Source organism: Sycon ciliatum, chromosome 6 (genome assembly GCF_964019385.1).
Source record: "Sycon ciliatum chromosome 6, ocSycCili1.1, whole genome shotgun sequence".
NCBI lineage: Eukaryota > Metazoa > Porifera > Calcarea > Leucosolenida > Sycettidae > Sycon > Sycon ciliatum.
Genome location: NC_088648.1, coordinates 4,951,180 through 4,977,990, shown reverse-complemented (window position 1 = coordinate 4,977,990; position 26,811 = coordinate 4,951,180). Strand labels below are relative to the sequence as shown.

The 26,811-nt window shown below is 47.7% G+C and overlaps 1 protein-coding gene across 1 annotated transcript; it reads left to right on the top strand.

Annotated features, from left to right (window-relative positions):
- Positions 1-8,381: 8,381 nt before the first annotated feature.
- Positions 8,382-25,302, top strand: LOC135819229 (synaptic vesicle membrane protein VAT-1 homolog). Its single transcript, XM_065332394.1, has 7 exons — positions 8,382-8,826; positions 9,926-10,163; positions 12,685-12,869; positions 18,848-18,926; positions 20,827-20,930; positions 22,923-23,009; positions 24,351-25,302. The coding sequence occupies exons 1-7, from the start codon at positions 8,566-8,568 to the stop codon at positions 24,516-24,518; spliced, it is 1,122 nt and encodes a 373-aa protein (XP_065188466.1). The 5' UTR covers positions 8,382-8,565; the 3' UTR covers positions 24,519-25,302.
- Positions 25,303-26,811: the final 1,509 nt, after the last annotated feature.

Genomic DNA, 26,811 nt, shown 5'->3' with positions numbered 1-26,811 from the left:
GTTCGAACAGCACCCGTCCATAGATAGAGCTCGATATTTTTTCTGCAAAGACGAGACGAACAGGGCCCAAACCCCCTCCCCCCCCCCCCCCCCCAAACGAACGAATATCTTCTCTAAAAAATCATCGATATTTGTGGACGACCCCTTATTATCATTATTTTTTTTGTACGATCACTGACTTGTCAGTTTGAGCACTCTGGCAAAGTACGTTGGGGCCTGATTTAAATCTGGCTTTGGAAATTATATTTTCATTGCTATCAGGTTCGGCCTCATTTTCTCTGTGCTGCGCTGAGGAGTTCACGAAGAACGAAACAGCATGCTCTCCGCATATTGATGTATGATGCACCAAATTCTATAGACAGCAAGCTGTTTTGGCCATAAAGGGCTCATCAGTAGAGCTACGAGCTTTAAGCAAGCCGAGCTACAAGCCATGGTGCAAAGGAGGCACCATAGGCATTAAGATAGCTCATCGCTCTAGCACCAGAGTGCTCTAACTACGAAAATTAGTGGGCAATGCGTAACGCAGCAGCACTACCGTAAAAGTCCGTAAATAAGTACCTGCCCGAAAGAAATACCCCCTTCATTCTTTTGGCTCTGTCTGTTGAAGTCAAGTCAAGCCCGATAAACATACTGCCCGAAATAAGTACCGGTACGATGCGCACATGCAGCATGTAGCATGTACATCTACATGAAAATGACCTCTCCACTACACACAAGTCAGGTCCGAAAGTTAGTTCGTGCCCGAAAGTCAGTACCCGCCCGAAAGTTAGTACGGGTGTGGTCACTAAATTCGAAAGTAAATACGTACTTATTTACGGACTTTTACGGTAGTCTAGTAGAGCAGCCTACCGAGAATTGTCAACAAGACGAATATCTAGGAGCAAACTACCCAATGCTGTAGACAGTATAATTATGATGTACATGTATATTATTGTAACGAAATTCAATTCGATATTTTGTTAAGCATGTTGTCGTGCATATGGTTCGTGTCTTGTAGAGTCCAATATCTGATGTCATATACATGTAGGCTCCGGCAGATTATGCTCGCGAAATCATGGAATCATGCGTTCATGGATGCTCACATTATGCTCGCAAAATCCTCATATTATGCTTTGGCATGCTGTGATCCAGGAGGGTGGTGACGTTCGTGCGGATGCGGAAAATTCGGTTTCTAGCCGAGTCTCGCGCGAACCATGAATTTTTTTACAGTGCGGTGATTCTTTTTTACGATGTTGTACTTATGGAGACTCAAAGTTCGGAAAATTGTGCGTTTTGTACTTGCAAGTGGCAAGTACAACAAAATACAGAAGTATGTTGATCTCTAGCATGCATGGACACCTTGATATGGTATCAACATAGAAAAGAGAAAATAAGTATTAGTACTTCGTATTCATTACTGCTTCTCTTCCTTAGTTGACTTCTTCTGTAAAATATTTTTTCATTGCCAAATTAGTTTGAGTCACCTTACCGGAAAATTATCAAGTTCAACTGTCTTCTAAGTCGTCATACTCGTCCTACATGTCAACCTCGCCCTGCGAATAATCAGCCCATTTCTCCCGCAGCTCCACCTCTCTTTCCATCATGACCGAGCATCAACTATACCTCCTAATCAGGAATTGTTAGAGTAATATCCACTAGATGAAGTGCATACACCGGTCCTTGCAGGAACGTAGAGTAGAATAGGTTTCTTAGTATTTGTTACGGGAACGAGAAGAGTTGATCAAGGGATTCTTCGCGTCGTGTTCCCGTAATGTATACAGCAGAGCATCGCATGTTGTTCCACCCTAAACCTGACCTTAATGACCTGGGATATTGAAGATTGGCCTGTTCCGAGCCAAGATCCACTGGGCCCAGTACCTAGTGAACAGGCACTAAAACTATACTGAGATGCGGTGGGCAATCATCGAGTGCAACCACATCACCGTTAGTTACCTTGTAGTTAACATGTAAGACATGATGAAGATGGTGCAGCTTTCTGAAGGAGAGGGCGGGTCACTTTCACTCTCTGAGAGCAAGTTTGTAAGACCTTACCAACGCTATAACCAGGGAATAGTACAATTAGTAGTACAATTAGTAATACAATTAATATTATTGTATTGAAGTTGACAGCATGTTGTAACAATAATGCTGTCAACTTCAATACATGTTAGCCTATCAAGCAAGGCTTATCGCATGTACACAAGTTTGTACTCCTCCATTTCTACCTGTACCAGGGAGTCGTAAAATATCAACAGCATAAATTAATATTAAAGGTCCGCGTTCCAGCTCTCCACCTTCTCCGCGGACAAACGAGAAAAAGGAGAAAAAGTACCAAAAATGAGGAAATTAATAATTGAACTGGTTTATTAGGTGATGATGGGAGTAGCCATTGGCGGACTATGCTCGGCCAATCGTCAAATTATGCTTTTGATTATGCCACAATTATGCCAACATATATGCTGAATTATGCTGAATTTTGCTCGGTTCCACTATGTATTCACGCTGTACATAGAGGATTGAGAAACCACGCATACGCACACGGCCATGCCCTAAGCATAATTTTGGTCTAAACCGAAAGATTATGCCGACCTTAAACATTGGAATCCGTATTATGCCGGAGCATAATTTTTTGACGAAATCCCAAGATTATGCCAAATATTATGCCGGCATAATCCGCCAAGGGCTAGATGGGAGTCAGTTACAGTCGTAAAAAAACACATTGGTATTTTACGACTCCCTGTCAAATACCAGTACGCGTATACATGGGGAAAAGCCTTCATTTTTCCCGCAGCCAAGCCGCGTGACGGATAAAACAAACATAATGGATTAATGCAATGCAAAACTGCTCGGCTGGCGAAGGAATCAGGAAATAATACATGCTGTTGTGAACCCTCGGGTTCTCTCCAATGTCAGGAGTGAACGACTACACCGTGCGGCACAAGGACAACTATTTTATGATTCTTTACAGTACATTTGACTTCGATCGAATAACAACTAAGACTAAGATCCCAAGCTATTTATAGCATCAGTGTAATGACAGCCGTATATCAGAATAGTGTGTATCTAGTTATACATACCGGTAATTGTACATAATCATATCCAGCTGTAGCATGAAATGACAGCGTATAACAATGTGGTGTGAACATAATTATACATAATTGTACATACAGTCGACTTCGCTTATAACGACACTCGGCGGGGCATCAGAAAAGTGTCCTTATTCGCAAAGTGTCGTTATACCCGAAGTCTCATTATATGTGTCACAGTTGGATGGGACTTTGCTCCGGGCATGAAAATTATGTCGTTATTCACGAATTGTCGTTATATCCGCAGTCGCTATTAGCGAAGTTGACTGTAATCATACAGCTGTAGCATGAAACTGATGACAGCGCATAGCAGAATAGTGTGTGCATAATACATATTTGTACATACACTCGGACGTCTTTCATCCGGGCACCTCGGAACCGGGCACTGCCCGTATCTCAGGACAACTCGTCTACCATGTATCATAATCATTTTTTGAAGAAGTTTATTTGGAAGGTATTGCACATGTTCAAGATACAAAAGGAACCCATTGATAAAAATGTGTGGATTACATAGGTTGGCAGTGAAAAATAAGCACTTCCACATACGGAAAATTTCCAAACCCCAAAGTCCGAAGCTGAAGCTGAAGGTGCCCGGCAGAGACATGCCCGTATCTGAGGCATCCGGATAAGAGGCGTTTGAGTGTACATGTAATTATACCAGCAGCTGTACTGAGCATGAAATTACAGCGTAAACCAGTAACAGTTTATCACTCTTCTATATCGCCCTCCACTAATTCTTGTGACCCTTGACTGGTCCCGTATTACCCTTACCGCCGTAGTATCGCCGTAATATCGACCGCTTGTATCGACTGTTTTTTGAAACGTCTTTGTCGTTTACAATGTGAGTCTTCTGGTAGCGAATATTCCGTTATGAAGAGTCTGCTGCATGCCCGTCTCTCTTTCTCCTTACTTAGATCCACTATTCTTTGTATCCGTGGTGCTCGTTCTCGTCGGGGTTTCCCCGTCCAACGTTTTGTGGATAGTCCGTTGTGGTGGCTGAGTCTCGCCTTGTTACGTAATTTTCTGATCTTCTATACTGTGTTTATTTGTTTATACAAAAGAGAAAGGACAAGTTACGCTATACTGTCCACTAACACCACCAGATACTAAACAATCAGCTCATGCGATAACATTGCACGACACTGACCGACGGTACTGAGCTGATTGTTCAGTAACTGGTGGTGTTAGGGGACAGTATAGCGTACCTTGTAGTTCCTTGGTCCTTTCTCTTTTGCATAAATTAATCCTTGCCTCTCCATCCGAGTGTTTATTTGACACCATCAGAAGTACGAAATCTGTTCACTGCAATAGATGGGGTGGTTTGGCTCCTCGTACAACTAGTAAGACTATTGGACCCACCGGCCTTACTACAACTCGACGACGCAAAGCAACAGACCACCCAACTTGGGAGGCTCAGTTTTATGTAATAAATGTAGAAAGGGGCAGCTAAGCGAAGACGAATTGTGACAAACCGAAACGTCAGCATCCTACTGAACTCCACTATCATGTAAATATGATGGACTAGTTATGTACAATAACAAGTAGTTCCACACGTTTCGTCATCATCCAGTAACTTTCGGCATTCTTTGTCGCCGTGGCGCGTAGCTCATGGTCTTCTTCGTTGCGCTTTCCTTCCCCTCTTGGACCTTTCCGAACCTGAGCCTTCCAAGTTGGAAGGTTGTTGGTTTGCGCCTTGGAGAAGTGTTGGAGCTAGGTGTCAGGTCGTCGAATGTCTCAGTACTCCTTGCCAGTTCGGTGCCATTTTGTCGCACTCGCTGACTGTGTAAGATCTGGTTACGTTGGTGGACAGTTTGTCATAACTCGTAACATTTTGTCCTTTTCCTGTCTTCATCATAGTTATAATATTATTGGCTCACCATCCGAGTTCAACTTTGCACACATGATGAGCCGTCATGACCTACTGTAGAACGGGTAATTTTAGCGTTTCCCCATTGTCAACCGGTTAGCGACGTTTTATTTTAGCGATTTCCAGCGATTTTACTCACGGATCACCAGTGCACTACTGCCTCAACGGATTAGCGACTTGAAACTTTAGCGAAAAGGAGTCGATCGCTAAATTCGCTAGGGTTTTTACGTCGCTAAAATTACCCGTTCTACAGTATACGGCGAAACGTACGTCGTGTGGAACTACTTGTTATTGTACATAACTAGTCCATCATATTTACATGATAGTGGAGTTCAGTACGATGTTGACATGGTCTTTCTTGTCCCTCACCTTGGAGATGTAATCTGAGGAGCTAGTTTGGCGGTCTGGAAGCTGTCATCAGGGATCGCCTCATCCCAGCCCTTACTGGTCGCCTCCCTCCGCCCAGTGTGGAGCGGCTTATGCTCTCGTTCCCTTGTCGGGATGGCGGTTTGGGTCTCTCGATTCCCACTGCCCAGTCTCGCCACTATTCCCACTCTCGAGCTGTTACTAACAAGCTCAGGGAGAGGATTCGCTAGATCATGTTGTGGCAGACGCTACCAAGACCGCCAAACGTCAAGTCCGCACTGCAGCTCGGGCATCACAGCAACAGCTGAAGGAGGAGTTTGTGAGTGGTGAAGGTGCGGTACATGCGGCTCAGCTTGAGCTTGCTTCCGAGCGTGGTAGCTCTGCTTGGCTGACGTCACGTCCTCTATCCTGCCATGGCTTTCGTCTCTCTAAGTCTGAGTTTAGAGATGCCCTGTGTTTGCGCTATGGCTGGGTGCCGGAGCGTTTGCCGTCATCCTGCATTTGTGGCAACGCACTTCGACGCCTCCCACGCGTTATCCTGCTCGACCGGTGGATTTCCGTCTTTGACTCAATGAAATCCGTGATGTCACCGCCGACCTCATTCGCCAGGTGGCTCACTCGGTATCCGTGGAACCTCCACTGCAACCGCTCTCTGGTGAGCAGTTCAGCCTCCGGTTTGCGTCCTTAGAGGACAATGCTCGCCTCAACATCACTGCCAGTGGGCTATGGGGTGGCCGGTTCGAACGCACAATGTTTGATATATGGGTTTTCAACCCCTATGCTGCCTCAACCCCCGTTGTGTAGAGTAGAACCCGGGTTAGGGATCCACCTAACTCTGCGCGGACATAGCTGGACTCAGTTGTACAGGGATGGGCAAAAAGGTGTGCAAAACGACTTTTTGTGAGTAGATGGACCCCGGAAAAATACTGAGTTTGGAGCGAAAAAAAGTTACGGCTTCCTCGGAAACCGACGGGCCCTTGGGCCGGAAATTAAATCCCGGTATAAGGATCACCCGCACAATACATGCCAAGTGATCCCCCCCCCCCCCCCCCCCCCCCCCCGGGCTCCGAAGGATCACCCGCACAATGTACGTGCCAAGTGCCCCCCCCCCCCCCGGGCTCCGGTCCCTAATCCGGTGTGACCCTTAACCCGGGTTCTACTCTATGCCCGCCATGAACGCGAGAAGAGAAGAAGATATGAGGAGAGGACTCGGGAAGTCGAGAGGGTCTCCTTCGTGCCAGTCGTCATGTCGGCCAGTGATGGTGCTGGGAAAGCCGCCACAGTTTTGTACAAGCGCTTGGCAGTTCTTATCTCTGAAAAGAGAAATGACCAGTATTCTGCTACCATGGCGTAGATTCGCACTCAGCCGTGCTTTGCGCTGCCGCGTACGGTCCAACATCATGTGTTTGCACCGTGCCAGATCCTCTAAGTCCCGTTAACTCCAGCGAGATCCAGTTGCGGTTGTCGTTGCGGAGGCACGCCTGTGGCCTGAGGCATCTGACCGTAACATTATTTTGAAAGTGAGTTGCTTGGACTGAGTTTCACTTGTTTTAATACTTCAAAAATAATATTACATATATGAAATTAATAGTGCATTAAGCGGGATTCACAGAAGCTTTTTTGCGATGCGACACGCGATGCGACGCGATCTGCGACGGACGCGTGCGATGCGAACTCGCGAAATACCATTCACAGAAGAAGTCAGTGATGCGACAAAATCTTGCTGATTTGGCTACGTCACCATGATATTGGCGCGGTTTGATACAACTTGTACAAATTTATAGGCAACTCTTGAACCTTTGTACAACTTTGCTGTAGAAAAGGTCAAAATCGTACACCAAATCGCTTGTCGCATCGCATCGCATCGCAAAAGTTGAGCCAAGCTCAACTAACTTCTGCGATGGCCTGCGATGGCCCAGTTGCGGCAGTTGCGTGGGGTGCGACATGGCTGCGATTTGGGGTTTTCCCGGTTTTGCGCCTGTCGCATCGCGTGTCGCATCGCAAAAAAGCTTCTGTGAATCCCGCTTTAAGCCCGATTCACAATACAACTTTCTGCGACGCGACACGCGATTTGGGACAGTTGCGACAAGAAACTGCCTGTCGCGAGCTGTCGCAACCTGTCGCAAGCTGTCGCAATGCACCTGTCGCAGAAGTTGAAGAAAGTTCAACTTTTGCGACATGCGACACGCGACATACACAAATGGAGTACAGTTTCGACCCTGGGTGCACGTGCAGTGCACGTGCATAGTACTACTTGTGCATGAGGATGTCGCAAACATGAAGAATATTGTGAACCGTGTGTCGCTGTCGCAGCTCGTCGCATGTGTCGCAAGTCGCATGTCGCGTCGCAGAAAGTTGTATTGTGAATCGGCCTTAAAGCGGGATTCACAGAAGCATTTTTGCGATGCGACACGCGATGCGACACGCGATGCGACAGACGCGAAACCGGGAAAACCCCAAATCGCAGCCATGTCGCACCCCACGCAACTGCCGCAACTGGGCCATCGCAGGCCATCGCAGAAGTTGAGCTTGGCTCAACTTTTGCGATGCGATGCGATGCGACAAGCGATTTGGTGTACGATTTTGACCTTTTCAACAGCAAAGTTGTACAAAGGTGCAAGAGTTGCCTATAAATTTTTACAAGTTGTGTCAAACCGCGCGAATATCATGGTGACGTACCCAAATCAGCAAAACTTTGTCGCATCGCTGACTTCTTCTGTGAATGGTATTTCGCGAGTTCGCATCGCACGCATCCATCGCAGATCGCGTCGCATCGCGTGTCGCATCGCAAAAAAGCTTCTGTGAATCCCGCTTTATAGTTACTACGCAGTACTCTAGGCTGTGCATGCTAGCTACATAATCATACTTGAAGTACAGTAAATAACTAAAAAAATGTCTCACCCATTCTTGTTACTGACTGGTAGATCTACATACTACTTCGTACTGGATTGTAAAAATAATCACATCGATCATGTAGGTTTTTTTGGCGCGTTTTGCTTTCGTTTATATTTAAATAGCATTCTTGTAAAAAATTCAAAAAAAGTGTGGCAAGAGTACATAATTATATAACCCAAACCAAAAAAATAAAGCTCTGTTATTATGATTTACAACAGTGAGTGGTATTCTGATTTACAATGCCAGAAGAATAGCTAGTAGACTAGTGTTGTGCCCAATTGGTGTTGTGAATAAAACCGTTCTCAAGTACTTGAAGTACTACCACTGGTCCAGTAGTGCTCGACGATTGTCAACCAGAAGGAAATTATTTGAATGATGGACACTGAATTTTGCATCTCCATTCCCAGCGCAGGAGGCTATGAAAAGCTGGTCCAATCTCCCCTGGCAGGCAACGACAGCAGCACTGGTGCCCAGACTCGCTTGTACAACATCCCCGACGATGAGCATGTTGTCGTCGCTGTGTCAGCGTTGGGAGTCAATTACGCGGATGTGTGCATTCGCTGGGGTTACTATGAGTCTGCGAAGGAATACGTAGGCTGGCCCATCACGCCAGGATTTGAGTTCAGCGGCAAGGTACAGACTAGACTGGATGTACATGCTTATTCGTAATCGGAGTTGGACAGGCACGTGCACGCACACACACGCACACACACACACACACACACACACACCTTGGACCTTGGACGCGCTGCCATATTCTGGCTATGCGGACCCCATGGGGGGTTGAGCAGCTTCGGAACAGTAGGGGCGATGACGGGATAGGTCCTGTGGTCTACTGAAACGCCGACCGCAATTGCAAACGATGCAGAAGGAGCTACGGTCTGCACACACACACACACCATGTACCATGTATACGCCCGTCGCAAGAGAAGCACGCAAATCTGCAAATGCACTGGATGTGCACCCACAGATGTACACACACACACACACACACACACACACACACACACACGCCACAATGTGCCATGTACGCCCGTCGTGTGTACCCACCCCCAATCAACGGTACACCTGGTCCACACCCACACCGCACAGAGTACATCTACAGCGCTAGCGGAATGGCCAAGACAGTTACCAGGCGCGTTATACCCATAGCCCGCATGGGGTACTGGGGGGGGGGGGCATGTGCACCCCCCCCCCCCCCCCCTCCTAAAAATTTCGACCTAGATTCAACATGCGCACAGTGATCATGAATGACATGCACCAGCCATCCTGCACATATGCGGCTGTGCAGCCCCCCCCCCCACCCCCCCCTAAAAGGGGGACTAGCTACGCCCCTGGTTACGTAAGGACAGCCTACACTTGCTGAGGTAACCAGCTGATTCGATAGAAGCAGACACTAGATCCACTTCTACAAGTACACCTGGAAGTGAAATGTGTGTTCCTTAAGCCAATAGACATATCAACAACTTCAGCCATGAAAGCTAAATAGTAACGACACACTGGATTATAGAGCGGAAACTAGTCCAACTCCCAAAATTCTTCTTTGGCGAGAAGACAGCCTTCATGCACACACCAAAAGACCCACACACACACAGCCCCACACACATTCACTGGCACACACACACACACGTGCACACACGCGCGCGCGCGCGCGCGCACACACACACACCACACTAACGCTGTCATTCATTAAGCAAAGGCTCTTCTTCTTGCCTGACCGTCTGGTTCTCAGATTGTGGAGGTGGGCACAAACTGCAGTGATCTCCGTATCGGGGATGAAGTGTTTGGTGTCACCTTGTTCGGTGCGTACTCCACACGCTTGCGAGTTCCTGCACGCTACGTGTTCAAACGGCCCGACTACTTGAGTATGCAGCAAGCGGCCTCTTTCCCGTGTGTCGGCCTGACCGCCTACTATGCTGTTCACGAGCTGGTCCATCCGCGACCGGGCGCATCCGTTCTCGTTCACTCAGGTATGCGCGTGCAGGCGTGTTGTTCCACAGTTTTATTTACTGATCTGCTGCTCATCCATATCATGTCAATGTTTGATGCACGACAGTCAGCAATATGCTTGAACACTTGATGCGGGGCTGTCACACATGCACGCACACGCACGCACACATACACGCACGCGCCACACACACACACACACACACACACACACACACACACACACGTGTTGCTCACTGCCAAAACTGTGTCACGTGGGTCTCCCCAAGAGAGGGGAGAGAGACTCTAAAGGAATCTTGGAAAGATGGCTCGATTGGCTATTGAACCACCCAACGGCCGACACCCCCTGAAATCCCCAAAACTCTGGGTGGATTTGAAAATGATGCCACTTATGGGCTCGCCACACATCAGTACGTCGGTGAGGACAAGGTGCAGAAAAGGATTGACGGCATCAGGGTATCCGTCCCGGGATCCAACTGCGGTTACCCCTGCCCCCCCCCCCCCCCCCCCCCAGTGAAGGTAACACTTGCTACTACTGCGGGTGGCTAAATCAGAGTGGATCTGATATAAGTATATGAACCCTGGAACCAACAAAGTTGGCAGGTACAGCATTACACCTTCAAGCAGCCGAGCCCGTTGGCAACAGATCCAACGCAATCAGGCATAAGTGCGCCCACCAACCGAACTAGCTGGCAACACACACGCACACACACACGCACACCATGTACCACACATGCACGCACACACGCAGACGCACACACACACACACACACACACACCATGTACCACACATGCACACACGCACGTGCACACACACACACACACACACACACACACACAAGTTGCTTACTTGTTGTAGTGCGTTGTGGAACGGATTTATTCACACAGCTAATTGTGTGAAGCTATGAAGTGAGAATCAAGATGTAAAGAACCCAGATCAGGCACTGAATAAAGTATTGTTTAAATGTGCGAAACAGTGGTAGCGACTTCGGCGATGATTGTTAGGAAAGAGTTTGCTGCCCACACTGGAGCTCGCGCTATTCCCCCGACTTGACTTGACACTTGATTTTAATGTGGCACTCAATGTGGCACTCAATGGTCCTTATGCACGTTGTACAGATGTACGAAGTTCTGTGCTAGGGCCATAGGTGTGTACATACCCGGTTGGGTGTTCATTGTGTGCTATGCATGCGCATTTGACCAATTTGGCCTCGTACTTAATTGCAAACCATCGCTTTTCCAGCTTCTTCACTTTGGATAGAACACATGGCTAGCTAGATCTTTGTCGGAAAAAGTATGAAATGCCTTCAGGGCGCATTTCGTAGTGAAGAAGATTGCAGTAAACACAATAGGGTCCTACACATTCAACACCCAACTGGGTCTAGGGATTCTACGAGATCCTACGAGATTCTACGGGATTTCGTGCATCTGTACAACGTGCATAAAGGTTATATGGCAATCAGTTGAAGTGCAGGAATCGATTTTTTTGTTGCAGGAGAGCAAACTAAGTTAGCACCCGAAGCTCAGAAGCCACTGGAAAATTCGACGAGGCTTTTCGCACCGTTGTTCTTCAAAAAAGTCGTTATAATTGTGATACAATCAGTAGCAAACAGGTCCTCATATCTACAAGCTCGTAGCTTTCTAGGTGGTCTGCGCAGTGACAAAATTACTCTGACACGTAAGAGAGTGCCAGTGATACCAACTATATACAGTAACCCTCTTATTTTAATATAGCTACAAGGAGAACTAATTACTAGTATACTGTAAGCATTTCCTATATGTCGACATGTATGTGTGAACTGTTTTACGATGATCGCAAGGCACACAACGAAAGGGAAAGAGAGGATTTGTTCAGAACTGTTTTCTTGTTACCGGTACATTCATCAGTGAATCTACGTAACAATGGAATGGGGACTGCTTGAAACTAAAGGAAATGCTTCCAGTACAATTACCGTACTCACTTTTTTTAATACCAATTTTGACAGGCTTCTATTCAAGAGGGGCTTTTATTGTTTCATTCCATACCAGTATCCCAATCGAATCTCTAAAACTTTCATATTCACAGCAACTCGGCCCCGAGTTAGGTGGCACACACTACGTCGACGAGGACATGTACCAATATGTGCATGCACGAGCTGTTTTTGCGCTCTTGACCTTAACATTATATGGCACTGCCTGGTCACTCTATGCTTCGCGAATAGTAGTCCGGGGCGTAAAATAGAGAGGGGCTTGTATTTTTTCAAACAGTCCTTGTAGGGGGGGGGGCTATTATTCAAGAGGAGCTTTTATTCGAGAGGGGCTTCTAATCGCGTGAGTACGGTAGTCCTCCTTGTAGCTATTAAAACTGCTGTCTCCGAAACGCTTGTTTACCCCTAATTTTAGCGAACATAAACCTTAGCGAATTTAGCGATTCAGTCAAATTCACTTAAGCTAGGGCTCGCGAATCACCGATTTAAAAAAATTACTTGTGTGGTTTCAGCGCTTCTTGTTACTAGTATTAAGCCAGGTGCCATTCTGTGCCATGTTTTCCCGTGTGCGTTTCAGCTGCCGGTGGTGTTGGAAGCATGCTGGTGCAGATTTGCAAGCTGGCAAAGTGCCGGGTGGTCGGCGTCGTCGGCTCATCCCACAAGGTCGAGGCCGCCAGGGAGCTCGGCTGCGATGACGTCATTGACAAGAGCAAGGAAGACCTGTGGTTGCGGTGTCGCCAGATTGAGCCGAGCGGCTTCAAGGTACAGTAAAACCGGGAATTTTTGCTGGTGTCATATTTTCGGTGTTTCCCAAAATCAACGGTTCGGTAGCGCGAAATTTCGGTAAACCAATTTTCCAGATCCAAAAAATGCATTTTTTGCTCACGGTTTTTTGCACACGGTGTGGCATGGCATGGTTGAATTTTAGATCCCATTTTATTTTAGGTAAAAACTACCTGTACCGAAGTTACCGAAAATAAATCTCCACCGAAATTTTCCAGTTTTACAGTAATCGACCGCTTTAATAGAGTGGTTTCGCGTCTGTCACGTGATCACTTGGAGCAGCCATGTTGGTTCCAACTCCACTTAACTGCTTTTGTATCTATGGGTCACGTGATGTCGGCCATGTTGGTTCCACTGCTCACATGACATGATCACTTTCTACACAAATTTAGTCACATGACATGGTCACTTTCTGCACAAATGACACATGACAAAGATGCGAAAGCACTCTGTTGACGATGTGCCAGTGGCAGCGGAGTCAGCTGCGCACCACCATAAGAATGTGGCCATTACGGTGGTGGTTTGTTGGTCAGTGTGTTTGTAGGGGACGGTGATGGTGTGTTGGTCAGTGTGTTTGTAGAGGACGGTGATGGTGTGTAGGTCAGTGTGTCTGTAGAGGACGGTGATGGTGTGTTGGCCAGTGTGTTTGTAGAGGACGGTGATGGTGTGTAGGTCAGTGTGTCTGTAGAGGACGGTGGTGGTGTGTAGGTCAGTGTGTCTGTAGAGGACGGTGATGGTGTGTTGGCCAGTGTGTTTGTAGAGGACGGTGATGGTGTGTTGGCCAGTGTGTTTGTAGAGGACGGTGATGGTGTGTTGGTCAGTGTGTCTGTAGAGGACGGTGATGGTGTGTTGGTCAGTGTGTCTGTAGAGGACGGTGATGGTGTGTTGGTCAGTGTGTCTGTAGAGGACGGTGATGGTGTGTTGGTCAGTGTGTTTGTAGAGGACGGTGATGGTGTGTTGGTCAGTGTGTCTGTAGAGGACGGTGATGGCGTGTTGGTCATTGTGTCTGTAGAGGACGGTGATGGTGTGTTGGTCAGTGTGTTGGTAGAGGACGGTGATGGTGTGTAGGTCAGTGTGTCTGTAGAGGACGGTGATGGTGTGTAGGTCAGTGTGTCTGTAGAGGACGGTGATGGCGTGTTGGTCAGTGTGTTTGTAGAGGACGGTGATGGTGTGTTGGTCAGTGTGTCTGTAGAGGACGGTGATGGTGTGTTGGTCAGTGTGTCTGTAGAGGACGGTGATGGTGTGTTGGCCAGTGTGTTTGTAGAGGACGGTGATGGTGTGTTGGCCAGTGTGTTTGTAGAGGACGGTGATGGTGTGTTGGTCAGTGTGTCTGTAGAGGACGGTGATGATGTGTAGGCCAGTGTGTCTGTAGAGGACGGTGATGGCGTGTTGGTCAGTGTTTCTGTAGAGGACGGTGATGGTGTGTTGGCCAGTGTGTTTGTAGAGGACGGTGATGGTGTGTTGGTCAGTGTGTCTGTAGAGGACGGTGATGGTGTGTTGGTCAGTGTGTCTGTAGAGGACGGTGATGGTGTGTTGGTCAGTGTGTCTGTAGAGGACGGTGATGGTGTGTTGGTCAGTGTGTTTGTAGAGGACGGTGATGGTGTGTTGGTCAGTGTGTCTGTAGAGGACGGTGATGGCGTGTTGGTCATTGTGTCTGTAGAGGACGGTGATGGTGTGTTGGTCAGTGTGTTTGTAGAGGACGGTGATGGTGTGTAGGTCAGTGTGTCTGTAGAGGACGGTGATGGTGTGTAGGTCAGTGTGTCTGTAGAGGACGGTGATGGCGTGTTGGTCAGTGTGTTTGTAGAGGACGGTGATGGTGTGTTGGTCAGTGTGTCTGTAGAGGACGGTGATGGTGTGTTGGTCAGTGTGTCTGTAGAGGACGGTGATGGTGTGTTGGCCAGTGTGTTTGTAGAGGACGGTGATGGTGTGTTGGCCAGTGTGTTTGTAGAGGACGGTGATGGTGTGTTGGTCAGTGTGTCTGTAGAGGACGGTGATGGTGTGTAGGCCAGTGTGTCTGTAGAGGACGGTGATGGCGTGTTGGTCAGTGTTTCTGTAGAGGACGGTGATGGTGTGTTGGTCAGTGTGTTTGTAGAGGACGGTGATGGTGTGTAGGTCAGTGTGTCTGTAGAGGACGGTGATGGTGTGTAGGTCAGTGTGTCTGTAGAGGACGGTGGTGGTGTGTAGGTCAGTGTGTCTGTAGAGGACGGTGATGGTGTGTTGGTCAGTGTGTCTGTAGAGGACGGTGATGGTGTGTTGGTCAGTGTGTTTGTAGAGGACGGTGGTGGTGTGTAGGTCAGTGTGTCTGTAGAGGACGGTGATGGTGTGTTGGTCAGTGTGTTTGTAGAGGACGGTGATGGTGTGTAGGTCAGTGTGTCTGTAGAGGACGGTGGTGGTGTGTAGGTCAGTGTGTCTGTAGAGGACGGTGATGGTGTGTTGGCCAGTGTGTTTGTAGAGGACGGTGATGGTGTGTTGGCCAGTGTGTTTGTAGAGGACGGTGATGGTGTGTTGGCCAGTGTGTTTGTAGAGGACGGTGATGGTGTGTTGGTCAGTGTGTCTGTAGAGGACGGTGATGGTGTGTTGGTCAGTGTGTCTGTAGAGGACGGTGATGGTGTGTTGGTCAGTGTGTTTGTAGAGGACGGTGATGGTGTGTTGGTCAGTGTGTCTGTAGAGGACGGTGGTGGTGCTCACAGATTGCAGCCACTCCTCCAGGCCGGTGCAGTGTTAACTTAGGTACATTGCTGGAGAAATCCAACCTCATGAATAAAGTAGCGCCGCGTTCGAGTGCACAGACCAGTTCCGTAGTGTCGCATATATACTATAAAGAAGAGGCACCTGTGACGTGTGTTTGTCTGTGTGTTACGCAGAAGCGCTGCGGAGCAGCGCTGCCCTGAGCACGCGAAGCGTGCGAACAGTGTAGCTAGCGGCCGCAGAAGCACTGAGCACGCTTCGCGTGCGAATCGTGTAGCTAGCGGAAGCAGCCACAGAAGCAGCCACAGAAGCACTGAGCACGCGAAGCGTGCGAATCGTGTAGCCACCACCACGTGCTGAGCACGTGTGCTGTTCATGTACTTGCTTCACCCGCATGCCACGTTCGGCCAGGCAACGCTGGCCGGGTGCTGCTAGTAACCTATATAGAAGCATGACTCGAATAGAAGCCGATTTTTCAAAGCGCCCTGTGACACAGAAGCACGATTTGAATAGAAGCCGCCCTGAGCTCTCTGCAAAGTAGCCGTGCCAGAACTACATCTAGTACAGTGTATGGGACAGTACACACTGCCACAGTGTGCACTGTGGCAGTACACACTGCACAGTGCACACTGATGATGGTGACGTAGAAGTAAGAGTACATAACCCCCCAGAGTGTGCAACTCCCACATACCCTGCTGTCCCGACAGAATTTCAAGTTGACGTCATTATTTATGACGCAATGCTCCTTGTACTAGTGATTTACAACATGTGTACGGGTGTCAACGCATCACACATTTTTCTTTGCAATAATTTGTACAGGATCGATCTGCTTCGATCAACCACAGGTTCCGGATTCGTCTGGTAATCCGTGTACAGTGCGCATTGCATCATCAAAATGACGTCAACTTGAAATTCTGTCGGGACAGCACCCATAGTGGAGTTGCACACTCTGGGGGGTTATGTACTCTTGGTAGAAGCATACTGTAAAAGCAGAAATTTTCGGTAGTGTTTTATTTTCGGTAACTTCGGTGCCGACAATTTTTACCGATAATAAAACGCACCGAAAACTTCGGTACAACCGATTCTGTATACATGTAGTACTAGTACACTTACCTGGAGAACGGGTTTTACCGAAAATTTCCCTCTGCCGAACCGCCGATTTTGGAGAATACCGAAAATATTACACCACCGAAAATTTCTGCTTTTACAGTGGCTTGAATAGAAGCCTGGTTTGAACCCCGGCTTAGGCGGCCGTACGCACCTGCTTATATACACGTACGCGACATTACGGTATGTGTAGTGCTAGGGCTGCGTGGCGCCCGGCAATGCTATTTTATTCATGAAGTTGGATTTCTTTGCCCCCACTGTACAGTACAGGGCAGACCTCGCTTTAACGTAATCTCTGGGGATGGGAAAAATTATGTTATAGCGACGTCTGTGTTATAGGGAGTTGGGCATACCAATAATGTATGTCAAAATGACGCTCTTCACTTACAACTGTACAGTTTTACATACAGGTATGATGATGTAAACTAGCAAAGAGTGGTACAGGCTTGTCAGCAAAGGGGTGACAAGAGTCATGCAGTGCGTGTACATGTACATGTGACATGATTTATAGAGGTAAGATACACACAGATGTAGTAGTCAGCATCAGGTCAGTACTACATTGTAGCAAGTACGTTGACGTGTAGGAGGTCGAAGTATAGTAATTATTGACCCCAAGCAGGGAGAATTCCGGTCTTTTACTACTCCCTGCTTCCGAGGTGAACAGCTCAGCCTCGAACTCGTCGCGAGAAGCGCATGCATGCCGTGTACGTAAGTCATCTGTAGACGACTGTTTATGTTATGCTGATGTCTCCGTGCGCCCGGGACCCAGCAAACAGTGCGTTATAGCGAAAATTACGCCATAGCGGATTATGTTATAGCGAGGAAATTTTGTACAGAAGTGATGCGGTTTCGGCAGGGACATTCACATTTAGTACGTTAAAGTGAGGTTTATGTTATAGCGGGGTCGTTATAGTGAGGTTTATGGTATAGCGGGGTCGTTATAGTGAGGTTTATGTTATAGCGGGGGTCGTTATAGTGAGGTTTATGTTATAGCAGGGTCGTTATAGTGAGGTTTATGTTATAGCGGGGGTCGTTATAGTGAGGTTTATGTTGTAGCGGGGTTTGACCTGTACAGTGTCCACGGAAAACGTCGGTCTCTTCCGCATTTGGACGCGAAGGGCTAGTTGGGAGGATGGGGAGCGGGGCCGCCGTGATTGCTCTTCCTATCCCAGTCATTCCACTTTGGGGGGGGGGGGGGTGGAGGAGGAAAGGTTATCGCAGTCATTTCACTTCGGGGGGGGGGGGGGGGGGTATGGAGGAAGGGTTATCCAGGTTACCTTTCCAGATCATGATTGTCCAACATGACACCGAGGTAACCAAGGTAACGAGATAATATACGGTCAGGTCGTCGAATATCTCAGTATCCTTGTAAGTGTTATGCCTTGTTGCCGCACTATCTGACTCTATATTATCTCGTTACCTTGGTTACCTTGGAGGACTGTTAGTCATAACTAGTAACTTATACATATACACAGAAGCCTTGCTTGGTAGTTTAACATGTTTTTCGATTTTGACAGCATCAACAACAACAACAACAACTACAACAACGTCCATCAACACCCAGACCACAACACCAACGTGCAGACGGGGTGTTCCGACGGGGTGAAGGCCTACCCATGGCCTCGTCGGAACATCACCAACCTCATCGGCAGCGAGCACCTTCTCACAACAGTTGTCATGGTGATGACTATGACTGTTACAGCTGACGAGCTGAGAGAAGGATGCCATGGGCAGAAGTTAAAAAAAGACAAAAAAGAAAAGAACAAAAGATAAAAGAAAGATGAATGACAAATCACAGAGAAAGACAAGAAAAGAACATCACAATCACAAATCTTTTCCTTTCTACAACACAAAAATAGAAAATTTTCTGAATCCCACCAACCCCTAGAGTAATGAGGGTCCGAACCTGGGTTTTCCCAATACGGTTCAAATGGTCGCAAGACCGGGACTCTGCCAACCGGGTTATGGTTGTAGTCAGGAGCACTACGCGTCCTCGCCTTGTAACATGCTGTCAAAATCGAAAAACATGTTAACTTATACATGTAGGTCCTTTTCTCTTTACATTATCACTATTGGCTCAACATCCGAGTCGTTTTATTGTTTTGCCTTTCTCTCTCTTTGCCTGCATGGGTCTTTGCGACTAATTTTGGCCCGATGTGCAGGTGATATTTGATGCAAATGGCTCCACGATTGGCAAGAGCTACGAGAACATTCAGCCAGGTGGAAAGCTGGTTGTGTATGGTACGTATTCCAAATAGCAGCATTCCAAGTAGCAGCATTCCAAGCACAGTAAAACCTGGTGTAAGCGACCTCTGTGTTTAGCGACCGCCTGCTTTTAACGACCGTTTTTCACATGCATGGACAGTTCTACACGGAAACTGCACTGGATACAGCGACCACCTGCCTTGCGCGGCCGGCGGCCGACTTTTAGGGTACCAAGTGCCATATTGGACCTGCACACAGTGACCAAAACTAACCAAAAGTGCCGGCTTGGCTGTCAGGTTTGACAGCAACAGGGTTGAAGTGCGCTCTGATTCATGTGCATGCAGTCAACAGAAGTGACAAGGGACAGTGCAGGATTCACTGAACGCACTGGAGTGAGGCTGCTTTGCTGCAGAAAGTATTCTATGTTCCACACCTGTCAATATGAGTACATGGAAGTACAATCATGCACATGTATGTACACAATCCGATATGTCACGAATGCATGGGACCTGGTTCCAAAGACCACCTGGCTTTAACGACCGCATGTGCTTGCACCGTGGGGTGGTCGCTTAAACCAGGTTTTACTGTAGCAGTATTCCAAGTGGCAGGTGTGGTACGTGCCAGTGGCAGTGTTCCAGGTAAGGGTGCGTTCAGACTACCGATAAAGAGTGGCGGAATGGGAAAGTTTCCAAGGTGATTTGATCACATGACATTACAGCAGGGAATAATTTAACCGGTATCGCATCGCACTTTGCTACGCAATTCTTCTGAGGTGCGAAGCAACTTCAGAAACGTGTCGCAGAAAACTGCGATGCATACCGGTATGCATGTTGATTTTCCACTGTACCCTATGATGCACAGTGTACATGCCAGGTGGGTCTCTTAGGGATGAAATAGATGCACAAAGCTTCGAAAGTGTTGAGCTATGCACCCGGGCACCAGGTTAGGTTTGCAACTAAGTTACTACAGTACAGTGTGCGTGTGGTCTGATCAGCTCTACAGAAGGACGATGTTGTCAAGTGTTAAAGAAAATTGCTATGCAACATTTTCGAATTGCTATTCAAGTTTGATTCTGCGTAGCACAATTGTGCAAACTCAAGCTGGATACAAATCTATTTCGTTCCTTGGTGCTGACCGCTTTAATGTGCTTCCCGAATCCCGGCCTTCGCACAAATCATATCCCCGATTCATTTCGCCAGGAACTAACATGTTGCTTAACACATTCGCATTCATCTTGGGCACCCTGTAAGAAGACCTTAGGGTCCGTTGGGAATGCCCAAGTAAAATAATAAAATACAGTACAAAAAAACAACAATTGTTATGTACCAGTATCAGTACCAGTATCAGTAACCTACGTAGCAGTTGTAGTACGTGTCAGAACCAATACTCCAAGTAGCAGTGCTGCTGGCCAAAGACGTCAGACCTGTGAGCCGCAAGCAGCACTAGGGTTCATGCGGCCCTCGGATGGGCTTTGAACCGTGCATAATGTCATGGAAATGGAAATGCGACACTTTTGACTGGTGGTTTGGATTTCTGTGACTGCGGCTCTAATAGTGCTATTACTATTAGGATTACATCATTGCCAGGGCGGTAACCTGCTTGATGTTGAAATGGGGGGGGGGGGGGGGGGGGAGGCAGGGAGAGTTTGTGCATACTTGTGCTAATCTGCAATGCTGCATGTGTACACTGAGCTGCATCTCTTGAAGGTTTCTCCAGAAAGCAGTTGCTTGCCTGACATGCTTGAATAAAACATTCTCTCTCCCTCCCTCTCTCTCTCTCTCTCTCTCTCTCTCTCTCTCTCTCTCTCTCTCTCTCTCTCTCTCTCTCTCTCTCTCTCTCTCTCTCTCTCTCTCTCTCTCCCCCCCCTCTCTCTCTATCTCCCTTTCCTTCTTTCCCTCTCTCTCCTTTGCCTTTGCTATGGCCTCGGGACTGACAGGCTTTCACAGTATATTCCCAAAGGAAGGTGGCCAACTCGGTGTACGGCAAACAATCGGTCTAGTGGCACAGTACCTTACAACGCCGTCTTTCAATCCATTCAAGGTTAGTTTCTTGCTGGATTTTCATGTAGAGCAGGATTAATTTATACCAGAGGTGACAAAGTTCTGCCCCCCCCCCCCTCCCCCACACACGCATACAGATACACACCTTGCGGTTCGCAATGGAACACGATCGTTGACACTGAGTTGCGACGGTAACGAGCGATCTAACGTTCACAGAAAAAGTCAGCGATGCAACGTCACCTTGCTGGTGTGCCTCGAATTGCACTGCACGGGTGCACGACAACCTGACATTCGCCTATCTGAGTACAGTTCGTACAAATCTACCAGCAACTCTTGTACCTAGCGTTCGGCCTTTGCTGCGAAGAATGTCCAAATCGCCCATCGCATCCCTGAGCCAAGCACAACTTCTGAGATTAGATAGTTGGGACGTGAGCTGACCGATGGGTGCGACTTGGGGATTTCCTGGTTTACTAGTAATTCGTGGCTGTCACATCGCGCGTAGCGTCGCAAAAAATATGCTTCCGTGAATCCAACTTCACGTTTGAAAATACCTCTTACATCCTCCACGACAGTCCCTTACTCTTAGCTGCACACCATGAAGCTTGGTTCATAGTTCTTTTCGCTTACGGGAAAGGCGTTGTGTGGCGAGGAAAGAGCTGACTTGAGTTCAACGTGCTAGGCCCATTGCATCATGACTATTGCATCATGACTATGGCCATGCACATTGCTAAGGCCCTCTACAGACTACGTACATAGAACATCCAGTACAAAATCACATAAAACCTAAAAGGCAACATTTTTCCACGCCTGCTGCATTCAGACTACACATTTTACATGCAATATACAGGCAACCTTTGATCCTACACAATTGCGCAAGGGGCCTGGGATGCGTGAAAGCAGCCGGCAGTCGTACAAAGTTTGTACATTTGTACGATGGATGGTGAAAGTACGATAAATGCAGGAAAGTTGCCTTGTACAAGGGTTCGCACCCTGCCCGAAAGGATTGGGCAGCTTTTTAGGCTTCCCGCCAGATTCTTGTTGTTGTCGTGGAAACTTCTATGTAAATGTGACATAGGCTGTTTTGTACCTAGTCTGAAGAGGCCCTGTGCAATTGTGCAGGGTCAAAGGTTGCCTGTATGTTGCATGTAAAATGTGTAGTCTGTGCCAGTCTGTGCCTATCGTTCACTAATTCTTTTTGGGTGAATTATGAGTGTTTCAAGTGCGCCTTACACTCTGGAACAATACGGTAGTTGGGTGGCTTTTGCGTGTGTGTTCATGTGCCCGTTTGCATCCTTGACTCCGTGTGTGTGTGTGTGTGTGTTGCCAGCTAGTTCGGTTGGTGGGTACACTTATGCCTGATTGTGTTGGGTCTGTTGCCAACAGGCTTGGCTGCTCGACGGTGTATTGTTGTATCTGCCACCTTTGTTGGTTTCAGGGTTCGTATACTTTCTATTTGAAGTATACATACCTGTTAACCATGGACTGCTTCTGGCTAGATTAACTCTTGTGTAATCAATGGTGCTAGTGACGCTTAGATCAGATCCACTCTGATTTAGCCACCCACACTAGTAGCAAGTATTACCTTCACTGGGGGCAGGGGTAACTGCAGTTGGATCCCAGGACGGATACCTTGATGCCGTCAATCCTTTTTCTGCACCTTGTCCTCACCCACTTACTGAGGTGTGGTGAGCCCATAAGTGGGATCATTTCCAAGTCCACCCAGAGTTTTGGGGATTTCAGGGGGTGTCGGCCGTTGGGCGGTTCAATAGCCAGTTGAGTCATCTTTCCAAGATTCCTTTTTGAGTCTCTCTCCCCTCTCCCGGGGAGACCCACGTGACCAGTTTGGCAGTGAGCAACAAGTACAAGTGTGTGTGTGTGTGTGTGTGTGTGTGTGTGTGTGTGTGTGTGTGTGTGTGTTGTGTGCGTGTGTGTGCACGCATGCTCACACGTGTGCGTCTGTGTGCATGTGTATGTGTGCGTGTGTATGTGTATGTGTGGTGTATTTTCTTTCTTCTTTCTCTACACACTGCAGATGGTGGCCCAGAACAAAAGTGTGCTAGCGTTCAATCTCAGCTTTTTGTTCAACGAAATCGAAATTTTCCGCGAGGCCATGGACCAGGTGAGCTGTTTGGTGTGTTATCACTGCTACTGATACTGCTGCTGCTGGTGCTGCTACTGCTGGTGGCGGTGGTGCTGCTGCTGCTGCTACTGCTACTGCTGGTGGTGCTGCTGCTGCTGCTACTGCTGCTGGTGGTGGTGGTGCTGCTGCTGCTGCTTTTGCTGGTGCTGGTGGTGGGGGTGGTGGTGCTGCTGCTGTTGCTGCTGATGTTTCTGCTGCTGCAGCTGTTGCTGTTGCTGCTGTTGCCACCGCTGTTGCTGCTGCTGCGGCTGCCGATATTGCTGCTGTTGTCGCTTTTGTTGCTGCCACTGCCGTTGCTGCTGCTGCCGGTGTGGTTGAGTTCGTAGGGCGTAGAAGGCTACGAAGAGTCTCTACTCTCAGGGCGTTGGGTTCACTTTTGTCCAGTTTTAGTGAAATTCTTTTTTGGTGGGATTCAAGCCTCATAGCATGTTCTACCCCCACCCCCTGCCCCACCCCCACCCCTGCCCACTTTCCCGTGTAGCGATAAACCCTTCATTGTCCCGATACAGTGGGGATTATGCAGTGGAGATTAGCGGGCACGGTGACCTTACATGTAACAATGGGCCCAGTTTGATGTTTGTTTCCTAGATGTAGAAGTGTAATTAGTATTCTTCCTGAAGATCAGGCTTTGTCACCGGTCCAGTTTTGCTGACTGTCTGATCTCGCGGAGGAATGTCATTGTATCCGTTCTCTCCTGTGATGTAGGCATCCATTCTCCTTTAGTGATGTAGGCATCCTTTCTCCTTTAGTGATTGGGTATCCAGTCTCCCCTGTGATGTGCTGGACTTTGAATGTTGTGGTCCCTCACCACAACCCCCACACACACACGAAGCACAGTGCATCAGATCGAAAGTCCCGGATCATTGACTGTCCCGTTTAGCAGCCTGCAGGGCTGTGCACTTGTTCCGAGTTTTCGGAAATGCTCTGGTGTTTACGGGTCATTCCGACAAACCGACCGAAAACGATCTTTACTTACCCACTAGGATTGTTGACGAAGGTGCCCTAATCTGTTGTGCCAGGCTCTTCGAATCCTGAAAACGCTCTGGCTGGTAATGGGAGTGCTGCCTCCTTACCCCTCGACCCCCGGCCCGGGGGACACCCACGAACCCTTTCCAGACCTCTTCCGACAGAAACGTGGTAGCCGTGAGCTTGCCATGTTTTGGAGAGGCACTCACACCAGCGTATTTCTCAGCGTAACTGTACAGCTGGTGGTTGCGGACGTGCACGCGTTACACTACCTTTACTCACCAGCGATGTCATCATTATAATTATGTCTGTCCTGTCGTTATTGCTGCCGTCTTATTGTGTATGTCCCGACAGATACTGTCCTGGCTGGAGAATAAGGAGCTAAGAATACCCGCCATTGAAACTGTTCCTCTGGAAAACGTCGCTGAAGCCCATCGTCGCCTGGAGTCCGGACAGACTATCGGTAAACTCGTCCTGGTGACACCGCATCTTGACGAAGGCAAAGCCGAGGACAGTGCCTAAACTGGGTGCATTGATGGACTTTCGTGCGTGCGCCTGTGCCAATTTGCGCGTGTATGCTATATTTCTTTGGAGTTATCACCTGCAATTGCTGGGCGCATGCTCGCACGAGGCTTTCACTTGCCACGGGACGCAAAACTTGTTTTTTCGGGCACTCGCCCCCTGTGCACGCGTGCGAGTATGTGTGTGTGTGTGTGTGTGTGTGTGTGTGTGTGTGTGTGTGTGTGTGTGTGTGTGTGTGTGTGTGTGCGCGTGCGTGCACGCACACCAGCCCGTGTATGCTCAGCCTGCATGGTTGCCTCCGCGTGCCCGGAGAGAACTCTTCTACACAAGGGAACCAGTTGCTGCTACATGTATGAATACTGGACATGTTGCTACTCTCGGCATACGGCTCTGTTTAATTAAAGTCCCACCGCGACTTTGTTGTGGCACCGAGCAGTATGGATAGTGTTGCTTCACAGATCCCAGTGGCGGATATTTACAGCTAGCTTACTCTAAACTCGCTAAGAAATTTGTGGACATCGCACAGCTGCATTGTAGAAAGAAAAGGGGTTCGTCAACTGTCAACTGCTCTATTCAGTTGCTGTTCACTCAGATCTGCACTGAATTGAAAATCCCTACTCTAAACGGTTCGGGAATGAGTTTTATTTGCAATGCAATGCAACGCACCGGTTGAGCGTGACCCAGTGTTGCTTACGACTGTTTCTTATTGTTTTTTTATTTTTGATACTTGTAGTCCGTCCTTCATAGGCCGTCATAGGGTTTACCGGACACGATAATTTACTCTTACTTGAAGTAAAAAAAACCGTATAGGCCTGCTCTAACTAAGTTAGTATCTCCTATCTTGTTAGTAAGTGCCATCGGCTGGCCCTTTCCCATGCTCTCTGTGTACATGTACTGTTGCTATTCGGCTTGATCAGTCAAGTCATGCATTGCCTAGAAAATCCTTTACCAAGCCTGATTCTTATTTTATTATGTTTGTTCTACTGGAAAGTTTCGACATGAATTGTTAGGTTTCTGCCCTATATTCCATTGTCTATTTTCCGAAGACCTTATTTTTGGAACCCACGTTCTTACTTCTTGTCATACTGTCTCTTCATTAGGCCTAGCCCACATTTGCTGGCAATTCTTCCAGCAAAATATCTATGTAATTGCTGGCAAATTCTGAGCAAAATATTGAATTTATAGAGGATCCAGGTGTTGTTTGGGCAATTTTATTCTAATTTCTTTGGTTTCATTGGGCCTATTTCGTCCTGAAATAGCTCGTACATGTTGTCAGGGGTACATAAATTTGAAATCGTGCTACAAAATCCGTAATACTGACACCACTTGCAGTTTTGCTTTTCTCATCAGCCTCGGAGTCACCATCCACTTTTACCAAGTACATGTACATAGTAATGGTCCATATAACTAATCTCTCCGTGTATTATTACTGAAATAATTGTGGGCACAAGTTATGCCGTCGAGTCCACCGACTAAACCAGGTTTTATTACTGTTTTCTTTTGTTCTTTTTCTAAACTAACTTGACGGACATTAATATTTATGGTGCTGATGCATATACTTTTAAAATTAATATGGATTGCGCTTTTACCTGCGTGAATTGGGGAAGGGGGGGGGGGGCGAGCCCGTCGTCACACATGACTGATGACGCTGCGACCAAGAGTTGTCACGGTTTTAAATTTTGTCATAGCAGCCGGTGGTGGGCCAATTACATGTACAGTCATGTACATGTACCGGTGCACATAGCGAGGGTCCTGATTTGGCTTTCTTGGTTCTGCTGCTGCTGGAAGCAGTTCTGGGTCCAGAATGTGTAGTGCTCCAGTGCTAAGACTGGCAAGAGTTTTAAAGAACTAGTACTAAATTGATGACTCCGCGTAGAAACTTTGCCATCCCTGTTTGCCTTTCTTATGCACTCACATGTCCACTGAAATGTAATCGAGTAATTATTATTATTATTTAAATTTTGAATAGGGCAATCCCTACAGGCCTAAGATTATTATTACAATGAATGTGGCTTTGAACTACCGGGTAAGTACTTGAACTGTTACTTGAAATTGACATCTGCAAAGAAGACGAGATCTCGAGAGTATCTTGGAACATTCGGTCAACCTAATATAATTATCCATATAAAAATCGCTCTGTGAGCGGTTCTGAAAAACCTTTACTGGTACTGCCCCGTCGTAAAAGTAAGAAATTAGAACTGGCCCATTGTCCCCCCAAATGCGAACTGATCCACCTAAATCGCGAATGACGGGACCCGAACGCACCAGTAGCACGAGGTCGGGAGGGCACAGG